Source organism: Asparagus officinalis, unplaced genomic scaffold (genome assembly GCF_001876935.1).
Source record: "Asparagus officinalis unplaced genomic scaffold, Aspof.V1 AsparagusV1_Un176, whole genome shotgun sequence".
In the NCBI taxonomy this organism is placed as follows: Eukaryota; Viridiplantae; Streptophyta; class Magnoliopsida; order Asparagales; family Asparagaceae; genus Asparagus; species Asparagus officinalis.
Genome location: NW_017972442.1, coordinates 197,628 through 222,569, shown reverse-complemented (window position 1 = coordinate 222,569; position 24,942 = coordinate 197,628). Strand labels below are relative to the sequence as shown.

General features: G+C 36.4%; 2 protein-coding genes across 2 annotated transcripts; one reads left to right on the top strand and one right to left on the bottom strand.

Moving 5' to 3' along the window:
• Positions 1-87: 87 nt before the first annotated feature.
• On the top strand, positions 88-9,747 carry LOC109827408 (DNA-directed RNA polymerase II subunit 1). The gene is made up of 14 exons (XM_020394422.1): positions 88-399; positions 494-757; positions 1,073-1,375; positions 1,460-1,618; positions 2,453-2,614; positions 2,687-2,907; positions 3,006-3,147; positions 3,228-3,563; positions 3,686-3,972; positions 4,057-4,315; positions 4,394-7,476; positions 7,710-7,781; positions 9,063-9,119; positions 9,272-9,747. The coding sequence occupies exons 1-14, from the start codon at positions 316-318 to the stop codon at positions 9,372-9,374; spliced, it is 5,532 nt and encodes a 1,843-aa protein (XP_020250011.1). The 5' UTR covers positions 88-315; the 3' UTR covers positions 9,375-9,747.
• Positions 9,748-12,908: 3,161 nt separating this feature from the next.
• Positions 12,909-24,110, bottom strand: LOC109827412 (pentatricopeptide repeat-containing protein At4g21065-like). Its single transcript, XM_020394424.1, has 4 exons — positions 23,400-24,110; positions 13,632-13,703; positions 13,108-13,125; positions 12,909-13,007 (listed from the first exon to the last, which is right to left on the bottom strand). The coding sequence occupies exons 1-4, from the start codon at positions 24,108-24,110 to the stop codon at positions 12,909-12,911; spliced, it is 900 nt and encodes a 299-aa protein (XP_020250013.1).
• Between the last annotated feature and the right edge of the window lie 832 nt (positions 24,111-24,942).

Below are 24,942 nucleotides of genomic sequence, written 5' to 3'. Positions count from 1 at the left end.
CAGTGGCCCAAGCCTAGGGTCGGTCACCTCTCCGTCTATAAATATACCCCCAACCCCCTCGGTTCTCCCCTTTCATCAAGAGTCCTCTTGCGGCCTCTCTCCTTTCCGAAGGCGAGGAAAATCGCGAGAGAAAAAAAAAAAAAAAAAAAAAAAAAAAAACAAAAAAAAAAAAAAAAAAAAAACAAAAACAAATCTGCCACTGTAAAATAAATCAAAACAAACATTCGAACTCAGTTCCCTCCGATCTAACTGAACTCAGTGAAGGGAGGGAAAAAAAAAAAAATCCAACAAAACCCTAATCTCTGAGAGTCAACCATGGACATGCGATTCCCGTTCTCTCCGGCCGAGGTGGCCAAGGTCCGCACCGTCCAGTTCGGAATCCTCAGCCCCGACGAGATCGTAGCCCTCTCACCTCAACCTCTATCGATTTCTCAACCTAGGGTTTCGAATTTCGTTTCGGTTCTAATCCTTGATTTTGCTACTTTGTTTTCAGAGGCAAATGTCGGTGGTCCAAGTGGAGCACGGCGAGACCATGGAGAGGGGAAAACCTAAGGTCGCCGGTCTCAGCGATCCGAGGCTCGGCACGATCGATCGCAAGATGAAGTGCGAGACTTGCACAGCGAACATGGCCGAGTGTCCTGGTCACTTTGGCCACCTCGAGCTCGCAAAGCCCATGTTTCATATTGGATTCATGAAGACTGTGCTCGCTATCATGCGCTGCGTTTGCTTCAATTGCTCCAAGATTCTCGCCGACGAGGTAGTTTACGTGAGGCTTTACTTGTTTTTGATTATGATGGGTATTCAAACTCATGAAGGAACTAGTGTAGTTACGGTTCTGCTAAGAGTTGATTCAATTCAAGTTGGTCATTAGGGAATGGCGCTTGTAAACTATTATTGCATATGGTCTACCATTGGTTGAATTGTACATATTTGTTATTGATTTCGGTCATTTTGGATCCTTATTTCTATTTACACGGAAGCTGTATGTTTGTGTCCATGTGAGTGTGGAATTTCTTTCTTCTTTTGTTGATGTGAATCTTCTTGATTATGATTTTTCTTTGCTGTGCTCCAGGACGATGTCCGGTTTAAGCAGGCACTGAAAATTAGAAACCCGAAGAACAGGCTGAAGAGGATTTATGATGCCTGTAAAAGCAAGAAAAAATGTGCAGGCGGGGATGATATCGATGTTCAAGGTCAACAGGATTCAGATGAACCAGTAAAGAAGAGCCGAGGCGGTTGTGGTGCTCAGCAGCCAAATATTACTATTGATGGTATGAAAATGGTCGCGGAGTACAAAGCTACGAAGAAGAAATCTGATGACCCAGAACAGCTTCCTGAACCTGTTGAGAGAAAACAACAGCTTTCTGCAGAGAGGGTAGCTAATTTTGCAAAATTGTTATTTTAATTTATTTGTTTTAGTAGTCCGAATTCGATTGTTTCTGTTTTGTGACATGGCCAGGTTCTCAGTGTTCTTAAGAGGATAAGCGATGAAGATTGCCTCCTACTAGGTTTGAACCCGAAATATGCTCGTCCAGATTGGATGATATTACAAGTTCTTCCTATTCCACCACCACCTGTAAGACCATCTGTTATGATGGACACCTCTGCTAGAAGTGAGGTAAGTTTGCTTTGTTTCACGAAATCATGGATAACCTGTATAGAGTTACAATACCATTGCATCACATTTTCTTTTCATTTTTAATATGATTGATCAAATGAAAACCTTACAGGACTCATTATTACTTACTATATAGTAGTTGATTCAAGGCTTGGTAGAGTTATTTGGAGTTGGTTATTATTATTCTTTTTTTGGGGGGGGTGTGAGGGTAGCTAATTTTGCAAAATTGTTATTTTAATTTATTTGTTTTAGTAGTCCGAATTCGATTGTTTCTGTTTTGTGACATGGCCAGGTTCTCAGTGTTCTTAAGAGGATAAGCGATGAAGATTGACTCCTACTAGGTTTGAACCCGAAATATGCTCGTCCAGATTGAATGATATTACAACTTCTTCCTATTCCACCACCTCCTGTAAGACCATCTGTTATGATGGACACCTCTGCTAGAAGTGGGGGTAAGTTTTCTCCGTTTCGCAAAATCATGGACAACATGTATAGAGTTACAATGCCATTGCATCACATTTTCTTTTTATTTTTAATATAATTGATCAAATGAAAACCTTACAGGACTCATTATTACTTACTATGTAGTAGTTCATTCAAGACTTGGTAGAGTTATTTGGAGTTGTTCTGATTATTCTTTTTTTGGGGTTCGGTGTATTTGGGGGGCGCGGGGGATGGAAAATGCGTTGCTCAATTGTCCATGGTTATGTGACCTCTAGACTGGGGAGCATTTTGGAATGAATGAATGATGACACTTGTTTCATATGACGTTCAAAAATATTAACATGCACTTTGTTTGATCAACTTCTAATATGAGTTCTTGTATTTCAATAGGATGATTTGACTCATCAGCTAGCAATGATAATCAGACACAATGAAAACTTGAGACGTCAAGAGAGGAACGGAGCTCCTGCTCACATCATTACAGAGTTTGCCCAGTTATTGCAATTTCATATTGCAACTTATTTTGATAATGAGCTTCCTGGACAGCCAAGGGTATGTATTGTGATGTGGGCTATTTTTTTATTTGTACAGTCAATTTGAGCTGCTGTTTCTTTGTAATTGCAGGCTACACAGCGGTCTGGACGACCTATCAAGTCTATATGCAGTAGACTTAAAGCAAAAGAAGGTCGGATTAGAGGGAACTTGATGGGAAAGCGTGTTGATTTTTCAGCACGAACAGTTATCACCCCTGATCCAACAATTAATATTGATGAACTGGGTGTGCCTTGGAGCATTGCCTTAAATCTGACGTACCCAGAAACTGTGACTCCGTATAACATTGAACGGTATAATCTATTTTATTCTGACAATGTTTAACTATTTCCATTTTCCACATCTCAGATACCAGTTTACTTTACGTGAAACTTGATTTATTTATTGTCAGATTGAAGGAACTTGTAGAATATGGCCCTCATCCTCCCCCAGGTAAGACTGGTGCAAAGTACATAATCAGGGAAGACGGTCAGAGGCTTGATCTTCGTTACCTCAAAAAAAGCAGTGATCATCATCTCGAGCTTGGGTACAAGGCAAGACTCAAACCTTCCATTGTGATTTCATCTCTTTTCTTTTTCAACTGGTTGTGATATTTGGGCTTTCTGATTAACAGGTAGAGAGGCATTTAAACGACGGGGACTTTGTTCTTTTCAACAGACAACCAAGTCTTCATAAAATGTCCATTATGGGACACAGGATAAAAATCATGCCATATTCAACTTTTCGCTTAAATTTATCAGTTACTTCCCCATACAATGCTGATTTTGATGGTGATGAGATGAACATGCACGTTCCTCAGTCCTTTGAAACTAGAGCTGAAGTTTTGGAGCTGATGATGGTTCCCAAATGCATTGTATCACCTCAGTCAAATCGGCCTGTTATGGGCATTGTCCAGGATACACTCTTAGGATGTCGGAAGATCACCAAGAGAGACACCTTTATTGAGAAGGTGACCTTAGTGTTTGTTCTCATTCATATGTTTATACCTTCAATTGTTTTAAGTCTTTCAACTTATTCAGCACTGCTTGTATTTCAGCAGAGTGTGTTAATATCCTATTATGAGTTTCACAGGATGTATTTATGAATATTTTGATGTGGTGGGAAGACTTTGATGGGAAGGTGCCTGCCCCAGCCATTTTGAAGCCTAGACCTCTGTGGACAGGGAAGCAAGTGTTTAATCTTATCATACCGAAGCAGATAAACCTTTCCAGAGCTTCAGCATGGCACTCTGAATCTGAAACAGGATTTATCACACCCGGAGATACGCAAGTCAGAATAGAGAAAGGAGAGCTGCTTACAGGAACTCTGTGCAAGAAAACCCTTGGAACCTCTACTGGAAGTCTTATTCATGTTATTTGGTATGTATGCATTGTTAGCTTTACCATAGACAGTTCCAATTAAGCGTTGTTGATATTGTCCTTGTAATCCCATGCAAAATGCAGGGAAGAGGTTGGTCCTGATGCTGCTCGCAAGTTTCTAGGGCATACCCAGTGGCTTGTGAATTATTGGCTTTTACAAAATGCCTTTAGCATTGGTATTGGGGACACAATTGCAGATGCAGCTACTATGGAAAAAATTAATGAAACAATCTCAAAGGCCAAAAATGACGTGAAGGATCTTATTAAGCTGGCCCAAGACAAGCAATTAGAGCCTGAGCCTGGCAGAACTATGATGGAGTCATTTGAGAATAAAGTGAACCAGGTATGACCAAGTAGAGTAATACTTCCTCATAAGCTTTCTCTGCTTTTAGTTCTCCGTAATATAATTTTCTTGCAACAGGTCTTGAATAAAGCTCGTGATGATGCTGGGAGTAGTGCACAGAAGAGTTTATCTGAAAGTAACAACTTAAAGGCAATGGTCACTGCTGGATCAAAGGGAAGTTTCATCAACATATCACAGATGACTGCTTGTGTGGGACAACAGAATGTTGAGGGCAAACGTATCCCTTATGGTTTCATCGGTCGAACATTACCCCACTTCACAAAAGATGATTATGGACCTGAAAGTCGTGGCTTTGTCGAGAACTCCTATCTCCGTGGTTTGACTCCACAGGAGTTCTTCTTTCATGCAATGGGAGGTAGAGAAGGTTTAATTGATACTGCTGTCAAAACCTCTGAAACTGGATATATTCAGAGACGTCTTGTGAAGGCTATGGAGGATATCATGGTCAAATATGATGGCACCGTTCGGAATTCACTGGGAGATGTCATTCAGTTCCTTTATGGAGAAGATGGGATGGATGCTGTTTGGATTGAGTCACAAAAGTTGGATTCTCTGAAGATGAAAAAGAAAGAGTTCAATAATGTTTATAGGTACGAAATTGATGATAATCAATGGGACCCAAGTTACATGCTACCAGAGCATGTTGAGGATTTGAAAACAATTCCTGAATTCAGGAATGTGTTTGATGCCGAGGTCCAGAAATTAGAAGCTGACCGATTTCAGCTTGGGACTGACATTGCCACCACTGGTGATAACACATGGCCTATGCCTGTGAACCTCAAGAGACTCATCTGGAATGCACAGAAGACATTCAAAGTCGATCCAAGAAGACCATCTGATATGCACCCTATGGAGATAGTAGAAGCTGTTGATAAGCTTCAGGAAAAGCTGAGAGTTGTCCCAGGTGATGATTTTCTGAGTATGGAGGCTCAGAAAAATGCCACTTTGTTGTTCAACATATTACTCCGGAGTACATTTGCTAGTAAGAGAGTACTGAAGGAATACCGACTTACCCGTGAAGCATTTGAATGGGTTATTGGTGAAATAGAATCTCGCTTTTTGCAGTCTCTGGTAGCACCGGGTGAAATGATTGGCTGTGTAGCTGCTCAGTCTATTGGGGAACCAGCAACTCAAATGACCCTAAACACATTCCATTATGCTGGTGTGAGTGCCAAGAATGTTACTCTAGGTGTTCCCAGGTTGAGGGAAATTATAAATGTTGCTAAGAAAATCAAAACCCCTTCACTCTCTGTCTTCTTGAAGCCTGAAATCAGCAAGAAGAAAGAATTGGCTAAGAACGTGCAGTGTGCCTTGGAATATACTACTTTGCGTAGTGTAACACATGCAACTGAAGTATGGTATGATCCTAATCCTATGAGCACTATAATTGAGGAGGATGTTGACTTTGTTAACTCATACTATGAAATGCCTGATGAAGAAGTTGCTCCGGAAAAGATATCTCCATGGCTGCTCCGTATTGAACTAAATAGAGAGATGATGGTAGACAAAAAGCTGAGCATGGCAGACATCGCAGAGAAGATTAACCATGAGTTTGATGATGATCTTACATGCATCTTTAACGATGACAATGCTGAGAAACTCATCCTTCGTATCCGTATCATGAATGATGATGCCCCTAAGGGAGAACTGCAAGATGAATCTGCTGAGGATGATGTCTTCCTCAAGAAGATAGAAAGCAACATGCTTACAGAAATGGCTCTTCGGGGAATCCCTGATATAAACAAGGTCTTTATCAAGTCTGGGAAAGTAAATAGATTTGATGAAAATGAAGGGTTTAAACCTGATGTAGAGTGGACACTTGATACTGAAGGTGTCAATTTGCTGGCAGTCATGTGCCATGAAGATGTGGATCCAACCAGGACAACTAGCAACCACCTGATTGAAGTTATCGAAGTTCTTGGAATTGAAGCTGTCCGTAAATCACTCCTTGATGAGTTGCGGGTGGTCATATCTTTTGATGGGTCTTACGTGAACTATCGTCACTTGGCTATTTTGTGTGACACTATGACTTATCGAGGTCACTTAATGGCCATCACCAGGCACGGTATTAATCGCAATGACACTGGCCCAATGATGAGATGTTCATTTGAGGAAACTGTGGATATTCTCCTGGATGCAGCTGTTTATGCTGAGGCGGATCATCTCAGAGGTGTTACAGAGAATATCATGTTAGGTCAACTTGCACCAATTGGAACAGGGGGCTGTGCTTTGTATTTGAATGATCAAATGCTGCAACAAGCTATTGAGCTACAGCTACCCAGTTACATGGAGGGTTTGGATTTTGGGATGACACCTGCCCGTTCACCTATCTCAGGGACACCATATCATGAAGGAATTATGTCACCAAGCTATTTGTTGAGTCCAAATATCCGGTCTTCACCGTTCACAGATGCTCAGTTTTCTCCATATGTTAATAACATGCCTTTCTCTCCCGGTGTTTCACCGGGTTATAGCCCATCGTCTCCTGGATATAGTCCATCATCGCCGGGATATAGCCCAACTTCACCTGGTTATAGCCCCACATCTCCAGGATACAGTCCAACATCTCCTGGTTATAGCCCCACGTCTCCAACTTATAGTCCTAGCTCTCCAGGGTATAGTCCAACTAGCCCTGCTTATTCTCCTACAAGTCCTTCATACTCACCCACCTCGCCCAGCTACAGCCCTACCTCTCCAAGCTACAGTCCTACATCTCCCAGTTACAGCCCTACCTCTCCCAGTTATAGTCCTACTTCACCAAGTTACAGTCCGACTTCACCTAGTTACAGTCCAACATCCCCAGTTTATAGTCCCACTTCTCCTGTTTATAGCCCGACGTCTCCTGCTTACAGTCCAACATCACCATCCTATAGTCCTACCTCTCCTTCTTATAGCCCAACATCACCGTCATACAGTCCAACTTCTCCTTCATATAGTCCTACATCGCCTGCTTATAGCCCCACTTCTCCTGGTTATAGTCCAACTTCTCCAAGTTATAGTCCCACTTCTCCAAGTTACAGCCCTACATCTCCGAGCTACAATCCAGCTTCTGCCAAGTATAGCCCTTCTCTTGCGTATTCCCCAAGCAGTCCGAATATTTCACCATCCAGCCCATACAGCTCAAGTTCTCCGAATTATAGGTAAGAGAAATGTACCTTTTCTGTTTCATTTGTAGAAAGCTAGTTATTCAGCTACTCAATCTATTAGCACTCAAATATGAGTTTGTTTATTTTGACAAAATATTAGTTCTTACGGTAGCTCTGTAATCATGGCATACAGACTAGTTAGTCTACTAGCTAGTGAGTGTGGATTTTCTTTTTTCACTTATAATATTACTTTTTAACATGCTCAACTTTCTTTTCTTTTATTACAGCCCAACTTCACCAACCTTTTCTCCAACCTCTCCCTCCCATTCGCCTCCGAGTCCCACATATAGTCCTACAAGGTAAGGATCTTGATTTCTTACTGAACTGTCACTTTTCTTTCATGCTTGAACAGATTTATTTAACCAAGAAGAAGAGCTTGATGATGATACACAGAAAGATAATGTGTCCATCAATGAGCAATCTCTCATCTATTTTTTGTACTATACATATGGTTCTGTTGGTAAATACTATCGTAAAGGTTCCAGTAGTAGGAAGGAAAAAATAAAGGAAAAAAACCCTGCATCCATGGCGTTGAAGCTACATATCTATTACTATTATTTAAGAAAGGCCACATTCTTGGTTCTACCCCTATGTGTCTCTAGATTTGAAAAAATTCAACTTTTGTGCTCAACAATTTATTGTGCATTGAAACTAATTAGAAGGATAAATTTGAAAGATCTAAAAACATCCTGACTACCATCCACTACTTGCTAACTCCCCTCCCTCCCAACATTTTCTAATAGTAAGATCCTTTATATCACCTTCAGCGATGATTTTCTAAAAAAATTTCCTATTAGTAATGATTATTAATGTGTTCAAAATATTTTTTTAACACGTTTACTATGTAATGCACGCATCGTGCATCGGAGAACTAGTATTTTTATGATTGAATGATGTTCATGGAAATTGTTCTATTAAAGGAACTATCATTGCCGTATGGGGTTTGACAGTTTTGAACCGTATTCAGCTGAATTCATGGATAGAGGATCAGAGCATTTCTTTTGTGACAGCCAAGGCATGGGAGGGACAAACTTGTCAAGTGAATGATGATACCATAACATTAGTAAGACGGCTCAAAACAACATATTTAGAATAATATGTTTGGTATCTCAGATCATGTATAACTTTATAAGAGGTGCTTGGTATATCGTATATTGATTAGCATTTAGGCAAAAATATAATGGACTTCTGAAAGTTGCTAGATAACTATACTTAAATTAGTCTTGTTGAAGATATTTGATACAACGGTAGGAGGAAAGGTTGGCAAACGGGGAGAATCGTGTTGGGAGCCATCAGGCCCCCCCATGCTTGGTTTAAGATGTAACTAGTTTGTAGGTCTATTAGGAATAATGAAAGAAAAGGGGGAAAAATTAGGAAGGCTCCAATAGTTCTGTTATAATTAGTCAAACTATGGCCTTTTTTCCCTCATTCTTAGTGTTTGTGATAGGTTTCTGAAACTATTAATGTACTATTTACTGTTGAAAATTATTACAGAAACTCTAAATATTGATGTACATTGCAGTAGAACTGGTTTTAAATAATCTTCTTTGTTAACACTTCCCTTCTCTTATGTGTTGCAGTCCATATAACTCTTCTGGTGTGAGCCCAGTTTACAGCCCGAGCTCTCCACAGTACAGGTGTGTTTTGTATTTACTTAGTAGTTTTCTGAAAAATGCCGATATGATAAAAAATAGTAGTTTTCTGATAACTGTCGATATGATAAAAAGTAGTAGTTTTCTGAAAACTGTTGATATGATAAAAAGCTAATAGCTCTTGTTTCTATTAACAGCCCAAGTGCGAGTTACTCACCAACTGCACCAGGATATTCTCCATCCTCGACCAGTCAATACACACCACAAATGAGCAACAAAGATGATGGAAGCACTCGATGAGGGTACCAAACATCCAAATGTTTTGTCAAGAAAGTGATGTAATAACCAACAGAATGCTGCTCAAAGCTTTGCAAAGCTTCGTTTTCAAGGTGTCATGGAGGAGACTGCCAGCAAACAACCAAATGCCACTGGGAATTGTAAACGTGCCAGTCCTGCCAAAATAGTGGCTCCAATGTTCTATTGTGAAATGTTATGCTTGTAACGTAGGCAAACTCTGATATCTAGCGGCAGTGTTTCTTTCTTCTTTGGTTATTGTCTGTACGTTTTTGTAGGAGAAATAATCATTTACCATTGTCGCCAGTTTGTAGGGAACCATGAACTTGGTAATAATTCCATCTAAGACATACAAGGCAAAATGCTTGAAATCAATTTATTTGCTGTTGTTCGTATTGAAATTTGTTTATTTACATAATTCTTATTTCCTTCCCTCTTGCTAGTATATATATATATAGGAAAATGTTTTCCTAAGGTGACACCTTAGATTCCCACCTAAGGAAGCGGTCTAAAATCACATCATTCCCTAATTTTTTTTGGCGATCCGTTCCGTTAAACTTGATCTACACGTTCTTAAACCTAAACACATCAATTTTAGGGTGAACCCGTCGTATTTTGATCTTTTATCCACTCACCACAATTTTAACGGTTTCGAATGAATAGAACATTTTGCACGGCTCAACGAAGGGTCAAAACACGACGGGTTCACCCCAAAATTAATGTGTTTGGGTTTAAGAACGTGTAGATCAAGTTCAATGGAGCGGATCACAAAAAAAATTTAGGGAATGATGTGATTTTAGACCGCGTTCTTAGGTGAGAATCTAAGATGTCACCTTAGGAAAACATTACCTATATATATATATATATATATAGGCATGAATGGAATTAAGAATTCACAACTAGATATATGCCTGTAGCAATGAGTATGTGCAAAAGGCAACAAAATCATCCTACAGGTTAATTAAAAATCATGTCGGACAGTTACCCAGCAAAAGTATCTTCAGTTCAAGCTGAGATAATCCTCCCACGTAAAGCAATCTCAGGAATATTCAAATCTCATAATTGACAGTATATATTATGAAATTGAAAGCCATCACTAACCATTTGGACAAGAAGGCCAAACAATGTAATAGATCCCTTGCCACATAAGGACTAAAATCTGCCCAAAAAATTTGAATCCAATTAATCAAAAAACCTTTTCCTACCGCCATATACAATATCTTTCAGTACTGACATCAACAGCAGGTCAGTAAACCTAGTTTTTGACAATGCGGAGTTCCAAACAAATCACCCCTTCATCAACAGCCAGCGTTCTTTACACATTTAAATTTACCGAATTTTACCTTTTTTTTACAATACTTCTTCCATTTTTCTGACTACAAATATACACATCGAATAGTAAAAGGCATTGCTTGCAGAAGGGAAGCATCACCTTCTATTCTAACAATTATTATTTCTCCATCTTTTATCCAAATAACCATATATACTAATAATGTAACCATCTTATATAAATAAAAATAATCGTTTATAAAAAATTATAATCTGGTGCAAGCACATTCACTTTTATCCTGTATTGATCACTCCAACACCACATGATATAATAGCGTGTATAATACCCAACATAATGCTTGAGATGAAATTCAGAGTGATGACCAGGTTAAAAGATTGAAATATGATTATCAACAAACTAAAAGCACCGTCAGTTTAGTTACTCTAAGCTAAGACGCCTCAGCCTTTAAATTTTGCAACAACCACATAGAAGTAAAAAAAATCCATTCTAAATGCCAATTTAATTGTTCGAGCCAAACATATCTATCAAACATGGCTACTCATGCAATTAATATAGAATTCTTATATGAGGGGTCTTTTCTACCTATAATTATTGTCCTCATGGAAATAAATCTATCCAAAATTAGAAAATTTCAATCAAATTTTTGGTGATCCTGACACGTGTTATATGCTATTTTAATACTAAATTATAATTCTTATGTGATGGGTATTTTCTATCCATAATTAGAATTCTTATCAAATTAAATCTATCCAAAATTAAAAAATCTCTAATAACAATCAAATATTTATTAATCTTAACCAAATCAATAATTATCCATAATTAAAAATATATAATTATATTTTTAGTTCTCTTTAATTAATAAAAATCTGATAATCATATTTTATTTATTTATTATATGTATATTATTACTTACTATATTTAATGTATATAATATAATGACTATAAGTATTTATAGGCTATAGGTTATATATCTATAATTTATGAGATTTAATGGTATTTGTCATAGTTGAGGGGATTCCTCCTTGAGCCTCTAAATCACATGATTGAGGCGCGACATTATGGATGATCCGCTCTGTGAACTGATCCTACATTTCTAAAACCCAAACACCAACGTTTAGAGGGAATCCGTCGTCGTTGACCCCTCCATCCGAGGCCAGTGAAAAGTTCTACTCTTCAAGAACCGTTAAAATTTACACTAGATGGTTTTAAGGCAAACGAGACGAGTTATCCCAAATTGTGCTGTTGGGGTTTAGAATATGTAGATCAGTTCAAGCGGAGCGAATCATCCTATCAATGTCGCTCAATCATGTATTCTTAGAGCTAGGATGGAAATCCCTCCTATGACAAGGATACTCATTCAATCTCTCTCTCTCCTCTCTCTCTCTCCTCGATATTATATATTATAACTTTAGTATAATATATGAGAGAAGTGTTCCTAAGGTGACGCCTTAGATAATCATCTAAGGACGCGACCTAAAATCACATGATTGAGATATATTATGAATGATCCGTTCCGTTGAACTTGATTTACATATTCTAAAACCCCAACAAACCAAGTTTGGGATAAACCCGTCGTCGTTTGACTCTTCATCCACTCATATCAATTTTAACGGTTTCGAATGAATAGACCTTTTCACATGGCTCGACGAAGAGTCAAACGATGATGAGTTCACCCTAAACTTGGTGTGTTAGGGTTTTAGAATATGTAGATCAAGTTCAACGGAGCGGATCATCCACAATATAGCTCAATCATGTGATTTCAGGCCGCGTTCTTAGATGATTATCTAAGGCGTCACCTTAGGAACACTTTTCCATATATATATATATATATAATATATATATAATATATATATAATATATATATATGAAGAATGTTCCTAAGGTGACGCCTTAGATAATCATCTAAGGACGCGACCAAAATCACATGATTGAGATAATTATGAATGATCCGTTCCGTTGAACTTGATTACATATTCTAAACCCCACAAACCAAGTTTGGATAAACCGCGTCGTCGTTTGACTCTTCATCCACTCATATCAATTTTAACGGGTTCGAATGAATAGACCTTTCACATGGCTCGACGAAGAGTCAAACGATGATGAGTCACCCTAAACTTGGTGTGTTAGGGTTTTAGAATATGTAGATCAAGTTCAACGGAGCGGATATCCACAATATAGCTCAATCATGTATTTCAGGCCGCGTTCTTAGATGATTATCCACAATGTCATTCTCTGTGTTCTACTTGACTTCAGTTCGACTTTGCAATAATTTGTTGAAAAACTATATGCACATGAGAACTGCCCTTGCCTCTGTATGGGTTAACAGCAGGTAAACCTCCTCTTGCTTTCTGAGGGTTGCAGTTATGAGATCAATTATGAGATAACCACCCCTTAAGCCCCGTCCAACAAACAAACACCCCCCCGCCACTCCCCCACCACCGCATGCACCAGCCACTCCACACCACCCTAAAAAAAAAAGGAAAAAACACTAACATTATGATTTTATCAAACAAACCCCCAAATAATGTTAACTGCAATTTTCACATGATTGGGATAAATTACACAGCGAAACATTATCGCTGGTGAAATTTATAGTTTTCGATATTGGTTTTTTTTATAATTAATGTTTAAGCAGAGTTTTCTAATAACCCCTTAAAATCCCTAACATAACGAGGGTTTTCTGAAATTTTGAAAGTTATGAGGTATTATCCGATAATTGTCCAAAGCTAAAGGCTTTTTTTTCTTTGCTAAATATTAGCCTTACAATAAGTCCGATAATTGTCCAAAGCTAAAGGCTTTTTTTTTCTTTGCATAAATATTAGTCTTAAAGATAGTATAATTGTTGGTTTTATTATATATAGTATATATATATATATATAATATAATAATATATATATATTATATATAATATATATAATATATAGAAAAAATCCTAAAAATATTCTTTTATATATACGCAATGAAGAACTTGCCTCTGTTACGGGGATTGACCGGCGGCTAAACCTCATTTGCTTTCGGCGGGTTACAGACCACCTCCACCCCACCTGCAAAAAAAAGAAAAAGAAAAACTAACATTATGATTTTATGCAAACAAACCTCCAAATAGTGTAACTGCAATTTTCACATAGTTGGGATAAATTACCGGTGAACATTAATTCGCTAGTGAAATTCGTATTTGCGATATTCGGCTTTTTTGATATTAATGTTATAAGCACGGTTTTTTGATAACCCTTAAAAGAACCACTAACAAACAGGGTTTCCCAAAATTTTGAAAGTTACGAGTATTTTCCTATAATTGTTCAAGGTAAAGGCGTTTATTTTCTTGCTAACATTAGCACTTAGAAATAAGTATATGGTTGTTGTTAATATAATATATATAATATATATAAATATAATAATATATATAATATATACTATATATATATATATATATATATATATAATATATATATATATATGGTGTGTGTGTGTTGTGTATAGAGAGAGAGAGAGAGCAATTATTTTTGTTTTTTTTGCTAACATTAGCCTTAGATAAGTATAATTTGTTTGCGTTATATATATATATATATTTATATATATATATAATATATATATATTATATAGTAATATATAAGATGAATGTGTATCCTGTCAGAGCGAGGAGATTTCCTTCCTTGACGCCTATGTGCCACCAAATCCACCACCATCCTCATACAAATAGGAAGAAAAGTGGAGTTAGATGGAGATTGTGTGCTACTTTATGAGATGGTGGAGATTGTTGCCACATTAGCGACAAGGAGGAAATCCCCTCCGTATGACAATGCATACCATTAATCTCTCTCTCTCTCTCTCTCTCTCTCTATATATATAATAATATATTATATATATCATATATATATATATATTATATATATATATATATATATTCTGTTGTGTGTGTGTTGTGGGTGTGGGGTGGTATTATATATATATATATATATATATATATATATATATATAATATATATATATATATATATATATATATATATATAGATATATATATATATATATTAATATATATAAGAGAGAGAGAGAGAGAGCAGAGATAATGGGATATGGGTATGCCTGGTACCAAGCACAAGTTTTTGTGCTTGGTAGTGAGGTGACATATTCCTCTTCACTCATTAAAATCGGGGCCATATTCACATGGGTTGGGTAGTGGTTAAGAATTGGAATGAGTGGATAAGAATATGACACCTCACTACCAAACACAAAATTTATGCTTGGTACCAAGCATGCCTATTTTTCTCTATACTAGTTGGGATGCACGTACGTTGCACATGGTTAAATATTCTATTTGTTTTTGTTGAGCTTTTATGTTTGCTATAACTTTATTGTGAAAAATAATTGTTTTATTATTTAAATTTGTTTTATGAACATAAAAAATGAGAAACTTAATCAAAACAAAAAGAAATAACAAAAAGTATTATGAAGAATTTTTTAGTGTTCACATATAAGAATACATAAATTTAAAAATAAAATGAGCAAAAATAGTCTACAATATCCAAGTGAATCAGGGTTGTGTTGGCCTTTTTGTTTTGATGATGTTTTAACAAACAATTTACTACTAATATTGTTTGTCTAGTGTTTGTATTTTCTTATTTATTATAGACAAACAATGAGTTAGAATATGGATGGAATCGAGCATTCACGATTATATCCAATGAAGGTTGGTGGAATAGTAGAGTGCAGCAATGCAATTCGTGTTAAAGATCCAAGTTCAAGCTTCATCCGCAAAGTGTACCAAGATAAGCTATAATGAAGATCTATCAAGCTTGGATAATTTAGTTTTAGGTTTATACTTGTGTGTAGATACTTTAAGCTCATATATACGCACACACGTATTTGGTTGTTATATATATAGTCATATATATATACACATGTTTTGGTTTTATAAGTTTTTAGGTTTAAATATGAAACAAATATATATATATATATATACATGTTTATTTTGGTTTTTGATTTTTAAGTTTAAATATGAAACAAATACATATTTATATATATACATGTTTTTTTTCATATGGTTAAGTTGTTTTGGTTTAGTTATGTAGATATGAAACAAATATATATTCATATACATATTCATATGTTTCATATTCTATTATATTTGGAAATATATTGTGTTTTTGGGTTATAGACTTTATAACAAAAGTTTATACATTTTATCAAGTCTATAAAGCCATACAAGAGTTTTCAAAACTTTGGTTTATGTCAAAACATCAAATTTCAAGTATATCACATTTTCATGTTTTGGACATTTTTACAAAATGAAGAGATTTCTCATTTGGGGAGTGATATTCCAAAAATTCTTTTTGTAACATGTTTATTATCATGTTTACAATCATTTTTCAAAGTTTTATATTTTTCTGATTTTATTTGCTATTTTTAAAAGGAGTTTTAAAATCAGTTTTACTATTTAAAACAGACTGATAAAATGTTATCAGTCGACTGATACATGTGTTCAGTCGACTGAAGAAAACATCTGGAATAAGCAAAAGTTTCTGTTTTATTCTGATTGACTGACCAGTCGACTAATGAGGTCATTAGTCAACTTATCGTGTTCCTCAGTCGACTGATAAGCTGCCAGTTTCCTGTAACGGTCAGCTCATCAGTCGACTGATTAGTCGACCGACGACATAACGACTAGTTTTTCCAGATTTTTATGTTTCAGTTATTTTGTCTTTTTGCTGGGATTTCTTGGATTTTTGGGCTTTGTCTTATGATCCTATATATACTCCATACCCTCTAACTTCTGAAAGTAATTAAGAAAGTTTTCAATTGGTATCAGAGCTTGGTGCTCTTTGATTTAAAGTTTTTAATTGGTATCAGAGCTTTATGCTAATCTAATTGTGAGATTTTTTGTATTTTGCTTGCACATTTTTATGGACTTTCATTGTGCACCTTGTTTAGGCTATGATCCTAATGTTGCTCCCAAATTAAATGCCTTCCCCTATGACCAATGATGTTCTAGATTTAATATATTTGTTAGATCTAAAAATTTTAATTTGTGGAAAATTACAGATGATGCTTACATTGTACCCACTTTGTAGAAATCCAAGTGTAGTGATAAAGATAAAATAATGTTTACAATGAATAAGGTTTTGTTAGAATTTATGCATAACGCTTTTGATTCATCTTTTTCTAACAAGCTTGATTCTTTTGATAGTGCTTACAAACTTTAAAAATTTATAGAAGCACATCAAGAAAACTTGGAGGTGATCCAATGAGCTTTGGCGACTTCCTCTTCAAGTTCTATTGGAGCATCATGCACACGACCACTAGGCGATAGCCCTAGTATGGTAAGCGGGTCCGATTTCGATGATGATTTATCTATCAATGAACTCGCATGTGTATATGATAGGTTAAGGCATACCTACACTAAGTTGCATAATAATTTTATTAATTTAAAAAATAAGCATGTTAACTTGAAATCCGATCATGAGAAGCTACCTTCCAATTTTGATATCATTAAAAAAGAAAATATGATGCTTAAAAAAAATAATGATATGTTAAAATTAAAAAAATAAAAAATTGACCTCATCCATTTCTATCTTATCTCATGCTAAGTTTGATGCCATGCTAGAGGTAGAAACTATTAGAAATGAATTTAATTCATTTAAAAATGATCATGCTCTTTCTACTTCTAGTGTTAATGCAATTATGCCTAATGAGGAGTTGAATCATATTAAGGACCGCATATCTTACTTAGATTCAACCTTAAACACATGCATTAATAATCACAAGAAACTTATAGACTTATATGCAAAGTCACGTGTTAATTCTTCCAAATCCAACACTCACTATGCACATATGTATAGCAAAGTTTACAAATGCTCAATTTATGATCGTAAAGGCCACATTGTAAAATTTTGCTATGATGCACAAAAATCCACTAAGACAAATGCTCCATGTGCATCTCATAAGGTTTCTTTTTCATCACGCACACATGCACCCATTGCTCATCATAAGCATGCTCTTGTGTATAGATGTGATCTTTGTTGTTGTTTTGGTCATTTGGCCAAGTATTATTTTGATTAGAAAAAGAAATCTCATTTGCCAAATGTTTTCTAGTAGACCACATGCTTATAAATATAATGTTTGTGGTAGATTTGGCCACTTAGGAAAGTTTTGTTTTGATAATGTTTCACATTTGTAATGTTTGTGGTAGATTTGGCCACTTAGGAAAGTTTTGTTTTGATAATGTTTCACATTTGCAAAGAGCTTCAAATAATTTATAGATTTGGCCACTTAGGAAAGTTTTGTTTTGATAATGTTTCACATTTGCAAAGAGCTTCAAATAATTTATCCATCTTTGCAAATATTTCCCAAAATCAAATTGATCTCTTTCATTGTACATATTATAATCGGAAAGGTCATTTGTAAGATTATTGTTATGACTGTATTAGTGCACCACATGCGCCCAAAAGGGTTCATAACCCTAGGGCATTGAGCTTTCATGATATGGGTCATGTCCCTAGACTCTTAGGTACCAAGAGTAATTGAGTACCAAAATTTGTTTGATCTTTAAGAACAAAATTTTTGAATTTTTTTTCATGTTCTTAAAGATGATTTTTGGTTTTCCAAATCCATAGTTTATAATTCTTGTGTGTTTTGTAATCTAATTTTGAACTATAAAAATTTGTTTCGATTTGTATTTTTAAATTCATTATAAAACACTTCTATGATGATATTTATGTGTTTGTGCTTATGGATCATCTATTTATGCTTTATAATGTATTCTATATATGATTTGATCAAGTCCTACAAAGAAAATTTAATTTTTGATCAAACATCATTTTTGAGTTTAAATCTTGATTTATGATTTCATTTGAGTGATTTGTTTTTATTTGAAAACCTTTTCCATGATACTCATGTTCTTCTTTCTTCTGATTTTATAAATCTATTTTATACATTTTTTTGGCTTTTGCTTTGAGGCACACTATTGTATAATGACATATTTATGTGTGTTCTCATTGTCTTGTTGTATGTGAGTTGTGTTTAGCATATTTTTTTATTTATGTTTACTCACATATTTGCCTTGGTCCTCATTGCATATATTCCATAAAGCATTTTGATAGGGGGAAGCCATTCCCTATATTTTTTGTGTTATACTCACCCATGCTTATTTGTAGGGGAGCCTTCGCTCTCTACTTGTTTTCCCCTTTTTGATGTTGTCAAAGGGGAGAAATATTGTGAGTATACATTTCCTTGTTGTTATGCATGATAATTCATAATTCCTATTTATTTCATTTCATGCATATCTCTTTTTATAAATTGTTTGTCATCATCAAAAAGAAGGAGATTGTTGGCCTTTTTGTTTTGATGATGTTTTAACAAACAATTTACTACTAATATTGTTTGTCTAGTGTTTGTATTTTTCTATTTATTATAGACAAACAATGAGTTGGAGGATGGATGGAATCGAGCATTCACGATCATATCCAATGGAGGTTGGCAGAATAGTAGAGTGAAGCAATGTAATTTATGTTAAAAATACAAGTTCAAGCTTCATCCGCAAAGTATACCAATTTGAGCTACAATGAAGGTCTATCAACCTTGGGTAATTTAGCTTTAGGTTTATACTTGTGTGTAGATACTTGAAGCTCATACACACACACACACACACACACACACGTATTTGTTTGTTATATATATATAGTCATATATACACACATAAAAGTTTTGGTTTTTGATTTTTAAGTTTAAATATGAAACAAATACATATTTATATATATACATGTTTGTTTTCATATGGTTAAGTTGTTTTGGTTTAGTTATGTAGATATGAAACAAATATATATTCATATACACATTCATATATTTCATATTCTATTATATTTGGAAATATATTGTGTTTTTGGGTTATAGACTTTAAAGCAATAATTCATACATTTTATCAAGTCTATAAAGCCATACAAGAATTTTCAAAACTTTGGTTTATGTCAAAACATCAAATTTCAAGTATATCACATTTTCATGTTTTGGACATTTGTGCAAAATAAAGAGATTTCTCATTTGGAGAGTGCTATTCCAAAAATTCTTTTTGTAACATGTTTATTATCATATTTACAATCATTTTTCAAAGTTTTATATTTTTCTGATTTTATTTGCTATTTTTAAAAGGAGTTTAAAAATTAGTTTTCCTATTCAAAACAGGCTGATAAAGTGTTATTAGCCGACTGATACATGTGTTCAGTCAACTGAAGAAAACGTCTGGAATAAGCAAAAGTTTCTATTTACAGGGAACTGACAGCTCATCGGTCGACTAAGGAACACGATAAGTTGACTGATGACCTCATCAGTCGACCGACGACATAAGAGCTAGTTTTTCCAGATTTTCATGTTTTTGTTATTTTGTCTTTTTGCTGGGATTTCTTGGGTTTTTGGGCTTTGTCTTATGATTCTATATATACCCCATACCCTTTAACTTCTGAAAGTAATTAAGAAAGTTTTCAGGTTGATGATCGGTTGATAAATTCCTAGTTGTTATTGTAGTCATCATCTCGTAAATTATTTTAATTGTCGCATACACGCAAACACACACAAACATGCATGTGAGTTTTTTTATCGGTCCCTTATATCATTAGTATTTTGCTATTAGTCCATCAAATCTTCATATTTTGATGTTAGCCTCTCAAAGTGCATAAACATGTTGATATGAGTTCCTATAATTAATTGATATTATAAATGATGGAGAATATTCTGTTATGTTTAACGTTTTTAAGAAAATTAATAATTATGCCCTCACTCCTAATACCCAAAACATACGTACCCATTAAACTAAAAAAATAATAATAAATAAAAGGCCCAATCTGAATTCATTTCACAACTCATCTTCTCCCACGACCCAATAAAAATGGTGAGCTCGTCTTCTTTAACAGCTCTTTTATTTTTTGAGGCTACAAAAGACTATTAGAACTCCTCCATTTAGAGAGAGAGAGAGAGAGAGAGAGAGAGAGAGAGAGAGAGAGAGAGAGAGAGAGAGAGAGCTAAACATCCTTGGTTAGTCTAAACCTAACCATGATTAAGGATTTTGGACCATAAACATAACATAGGAACTGATGTCTACATATTTTTGCAACTTGAGGGATTAATATCAAAATACTAACGATTTAAGAAGCTACTAAAAAATCGTGTATGTATTAATATAACGTGTATATGTTATGAATAAATGGAATACATGTTTGCTCTTATTAGAAAAGTTATTCTGTAGATAATGATCATAAATGAGCTACAAATTCTAATATTGTTCATTCTTGGGCATTACTCATCAAATTTCATGATATTTACTTGCTATTAACATTCATCTTACTTGACAAAAAAATTTAAAGTTCAAAGATACTTTTTGTAAATTAATAAAATTTCAAGGGTCCTTTTGAAGTGTTAGGATTATTTCTTCTATAAACTTTTTAAGTTCTTGTGTTTTATTAATTTAGCAAATTTTTTGTAAATATTTAAAATGTTTGTAATTTTGCATATTTCTGAGATTTTGTAAAATCTAGCCTTTTTCATAAATTTTGTAAAATCTAGGATTTTCTTGCAAAATTTTTAATATTTTAAACTATTTTGGGTTTCCGATAAGTTTTATGAAGTTTTTTCAAAAAATATACAATTTCTGATATTCTTTTGATTATTTCTACTAATTTTTGTAAGTTAAAATTTTTTTTATCAAATCTTCAAATTATGGAAGTCCTTTAGAGAGTTTTACAATTATGTAAGTTTTATGGACTTTGGATATTTTCTATCTCGGTTAATAACACATAATTAACATTTTTATCCTTAATTATAAAGATAATTTCAGATGTGAGAATATTTTATAATTGAACTAATTATTTTTGTCTTTATTTTAAATTTTAAATATAAACAAACAAATGATAAGATGAAGAGTTCTTTTTTTACTTGTTAGGTACCAAATTTAAATTATTATATGGTTGTAGTTTTAAATCTTTATATCTTTTCTCTATTAAATAATTTTTTGATTTTTGAAATTTCCTATTTTATAATTTATATTAAATAAATATACATGCATCTTATTAAAGATATTTCAATTACTTAAAACATGATCATAATGAAATCATATATTTTCTACAAAAGTTTTTAATATTTTGAAGTCTTTTCAATTATGGAGCAAAAAAATTTAAAATTTAACATACTTAAATCAAATATTATAATTGTTTCTTTTGAGAATTCTTAACATGCTTAAATCTATAACTAAATATAATTTTTAATATAATTATTGAGGATTTAGTAAAAAATCTTTATAATACTTAAATATATAACTTTATATAAAATTTTACATACTTAAATCAAATCTGAGCTTATATACGTATTGATTAGCATAAGATAGAATAATTGAAGCTTATAAGTTATACCTATTAATTAAAATTAATTAGGATAAAATTATATTATTGTTGATGCTCGTAAATAAACAGTCGATGGGGGTTTCAGAGTTGTTAGATTGGCGAGAGATTGGATCGTCGAGAGGGATGGGGGGCCGCTTTCCTTCTTCGACTTTACGTTTGGTTCTTAGAGCTCGGGACTGGCAAGTCTCCTGCACACACAAGAATCACCGCAGTACGGGGCTTGTTTCCCCTGTGGTAACTCCGACGATCAAGTCAGCTAACGGACTTAGGTAGATTCGTGGGAGAATAAGGTATCTGCTTCCTATGGGAGTATATGATTTCTTTTTAGTAGTTAAAGAGTTCGAACCTCCTTTTAGGATGAATATCGTCTCTATTTATAGAGGATGGCAAGGGTAGAACATGCATTTTAGTGAGAAGGCGTCTTATGATTATAGCGAGGGGTAAGCTGGAGGCTGAGTCACCCCCTGCCTAACACGCGTCAGTTGATGAATGATGGGGGCTCACTTCAGGGACATATGGACTCAGCAACCGACGAGGCTTGTCAGTGGGTGACGTGGGGTCACTTCTGCAGCATAGGGAATCAGCAGCCGTCGTGGCTCTCAAATAAGGATGAGAAATAATGTTCTGAGTCAGCCTTGGAGGAAGAGTCGGCTGATTGCTGAGTCACAATCTGTGGGCTGACTGTGTCCGCCCTTCGAGTCGTCCTTAGGGAACGAGGTCGGTCCGACTGAGTCTGTTCCTGGGACGGCGTGTTTGTGAGGAACAAGAGGCACCCTATAACAATTATAATAATATAGTATCTAAAAGGTTCAAGGGTATTTTTAAGATAGAATAATTGAAGCTTATATCTATTAATTTAAATTAATTAGAATAAGAATTATATTATAACATGTAATATCTAGAAGGGTAAGTGTATTTTTGTCCACGGAAAAGTTTGCCCAAACTCTGTATTAGTTAGGATAGGATAGAATAATTGACACATATACCTATTAATTTAAATTAATTAGGATAAGATTATATTATAATAATGTAATACCTAAAAGGTTCAATGGTATTTTTAGAATAGAATAATTGAAGCTTATAGCAATTAATTTAAATTAATTAGGATAAGATTGCATTATAATAATGTAATATGAATAAAATTTAAGGGTATTTTTGTCTATAGAAAGTTTTCCCTAACTCCCTCTTTTAAAGGGAGTATGATGGTGTCGGCTCAGTTTTCTAAAAACTTCACCGAGGTTGAGAATTGTAGAAATGGTGAAAATATTGGTAAAGTTCGGGAAGTTTGAAACGGAAAGGTATTTGGGTGCTTGCCGGTCGACCGCGAGCCTTGGCGCGATCGACCGCCACATATGCCATCTCCTTATTGAGTCCCGACGACAATCTAAGAATCTCTCCGACTAATGCAGAACTAGCATCCCCAACCAAAAATTTGTGAACCCTACCACCAACTTCAACTAAGCTAAAACCACCCTCCTTCCTTAAACCCTTCCCCTTCATCTTCCCTCTAATCTTACCGACTTCATCCCACCTTCCTTCTTTCGCATAAACATTAGATACTCCCACATAGAACCCACTCCCGTCCTCTAATCTCAGCAACTCCTTTTCCAACTCCTCACTGATCTCCAACTCCCCATTAGCACCACGAGCGTGCAATAACGAGCCCAAAACAACCCGATTCGGCGCAAACGGCATCGACCTCACAACCCTCTCGGCCTCCCCCAAAAGCCCAGCACGGCCCAACAAGTCCACCACGGCTCCATAGTGCTCCATCCTCGCCTCAACCTTGTACTTGTCCTTCATATCCTTAAAAATTTGAATCCCCTTCTCCACCAACCCACAGTGGCTACACGCGTGCAGAACGCTCGTAAACACCGGAGCGTCTGGCATCAGGCTTCTTCCATCCACGCATTCGCATCGAAACAAGCGATCACCGGCCTCGTGGCGCCGTTGAGCGCCGTGCATGGCGTATCCGCCGATCATCGAGGTCCACGTCGACAAATCCTTCCTCTCGGTCGCGTCGAACGCCCTCTTCCCGCTCCGCAAGCTCCCGCAAGCGCAATACATGCGTATGAGAGCCGTGGCCAGCTCGCCGGCATCCCGTCAAGCCGCCGCAGAGGCGAGCGCGTGCACGCGCCGCCCGTGGTCCAGCGCGCACAGACCGGCGCAGCAGGTCAGCGCGCCCACGAACGTGTCGGCATTAGGCGGCGGTCGCAGGAGCCGAGCATTTTGCGAAATAAGCGCGCCCCTGCTCCCGATGGGAGTGGGCTTGCTTAGAGAAGCAGGAGATGAGGGCGTTCCAGGTGACGGTGGTTCTGCGCGGCATTTCGTCGAACAGCTGGCGAGCGGAGCCGAGGGAGCCGGCCGAGGCGTAGGCGCGGAGCATGGAGGTGGCGACGTGGGGTCGGATTGGAGGCCGTGCTTGATGGAGAGGGAGTGGAGGGGAGGGGAGGAGGAGGGGAGGAGCGGAGGAGGAAGGGGAGGTGAAGCGGTCGGGTGGAGACGGGAGCGGAGCATGAGTCGGAGGAGGAGGAGGGAGAGGGAGGGGGTGGGGCGGAGGAGTGGGCCCGGATGAGGAGTTGAAGGCGAAGGGGGAGGGGCTGTGGGAGCGGGCGAAGGGCGAGGGAGGCGAGGGGGAGGTCGGTGGAGGAGAGGGAGGAAAGGATGCAGGAGGAGGTGAAGGGGTCGAGGCGCCAGAGGGAGGAGGTTATGGAGTGGGAGAGGATTTGGCTGAGGTGACGGCGCTGGCCGCGGGAGGACGAGGAGGCGTCGAGGGCGGAGAGGAGGTGGGATCGCCAGGCTTCGAGAGATCGGACGCTGGGAGCTCGGAATTTTGCCATTTTGGAGAGGAGCTGGGAATTAACGCTCCCGTGAGGGGACAGTTCAGAGATCGTAGCAT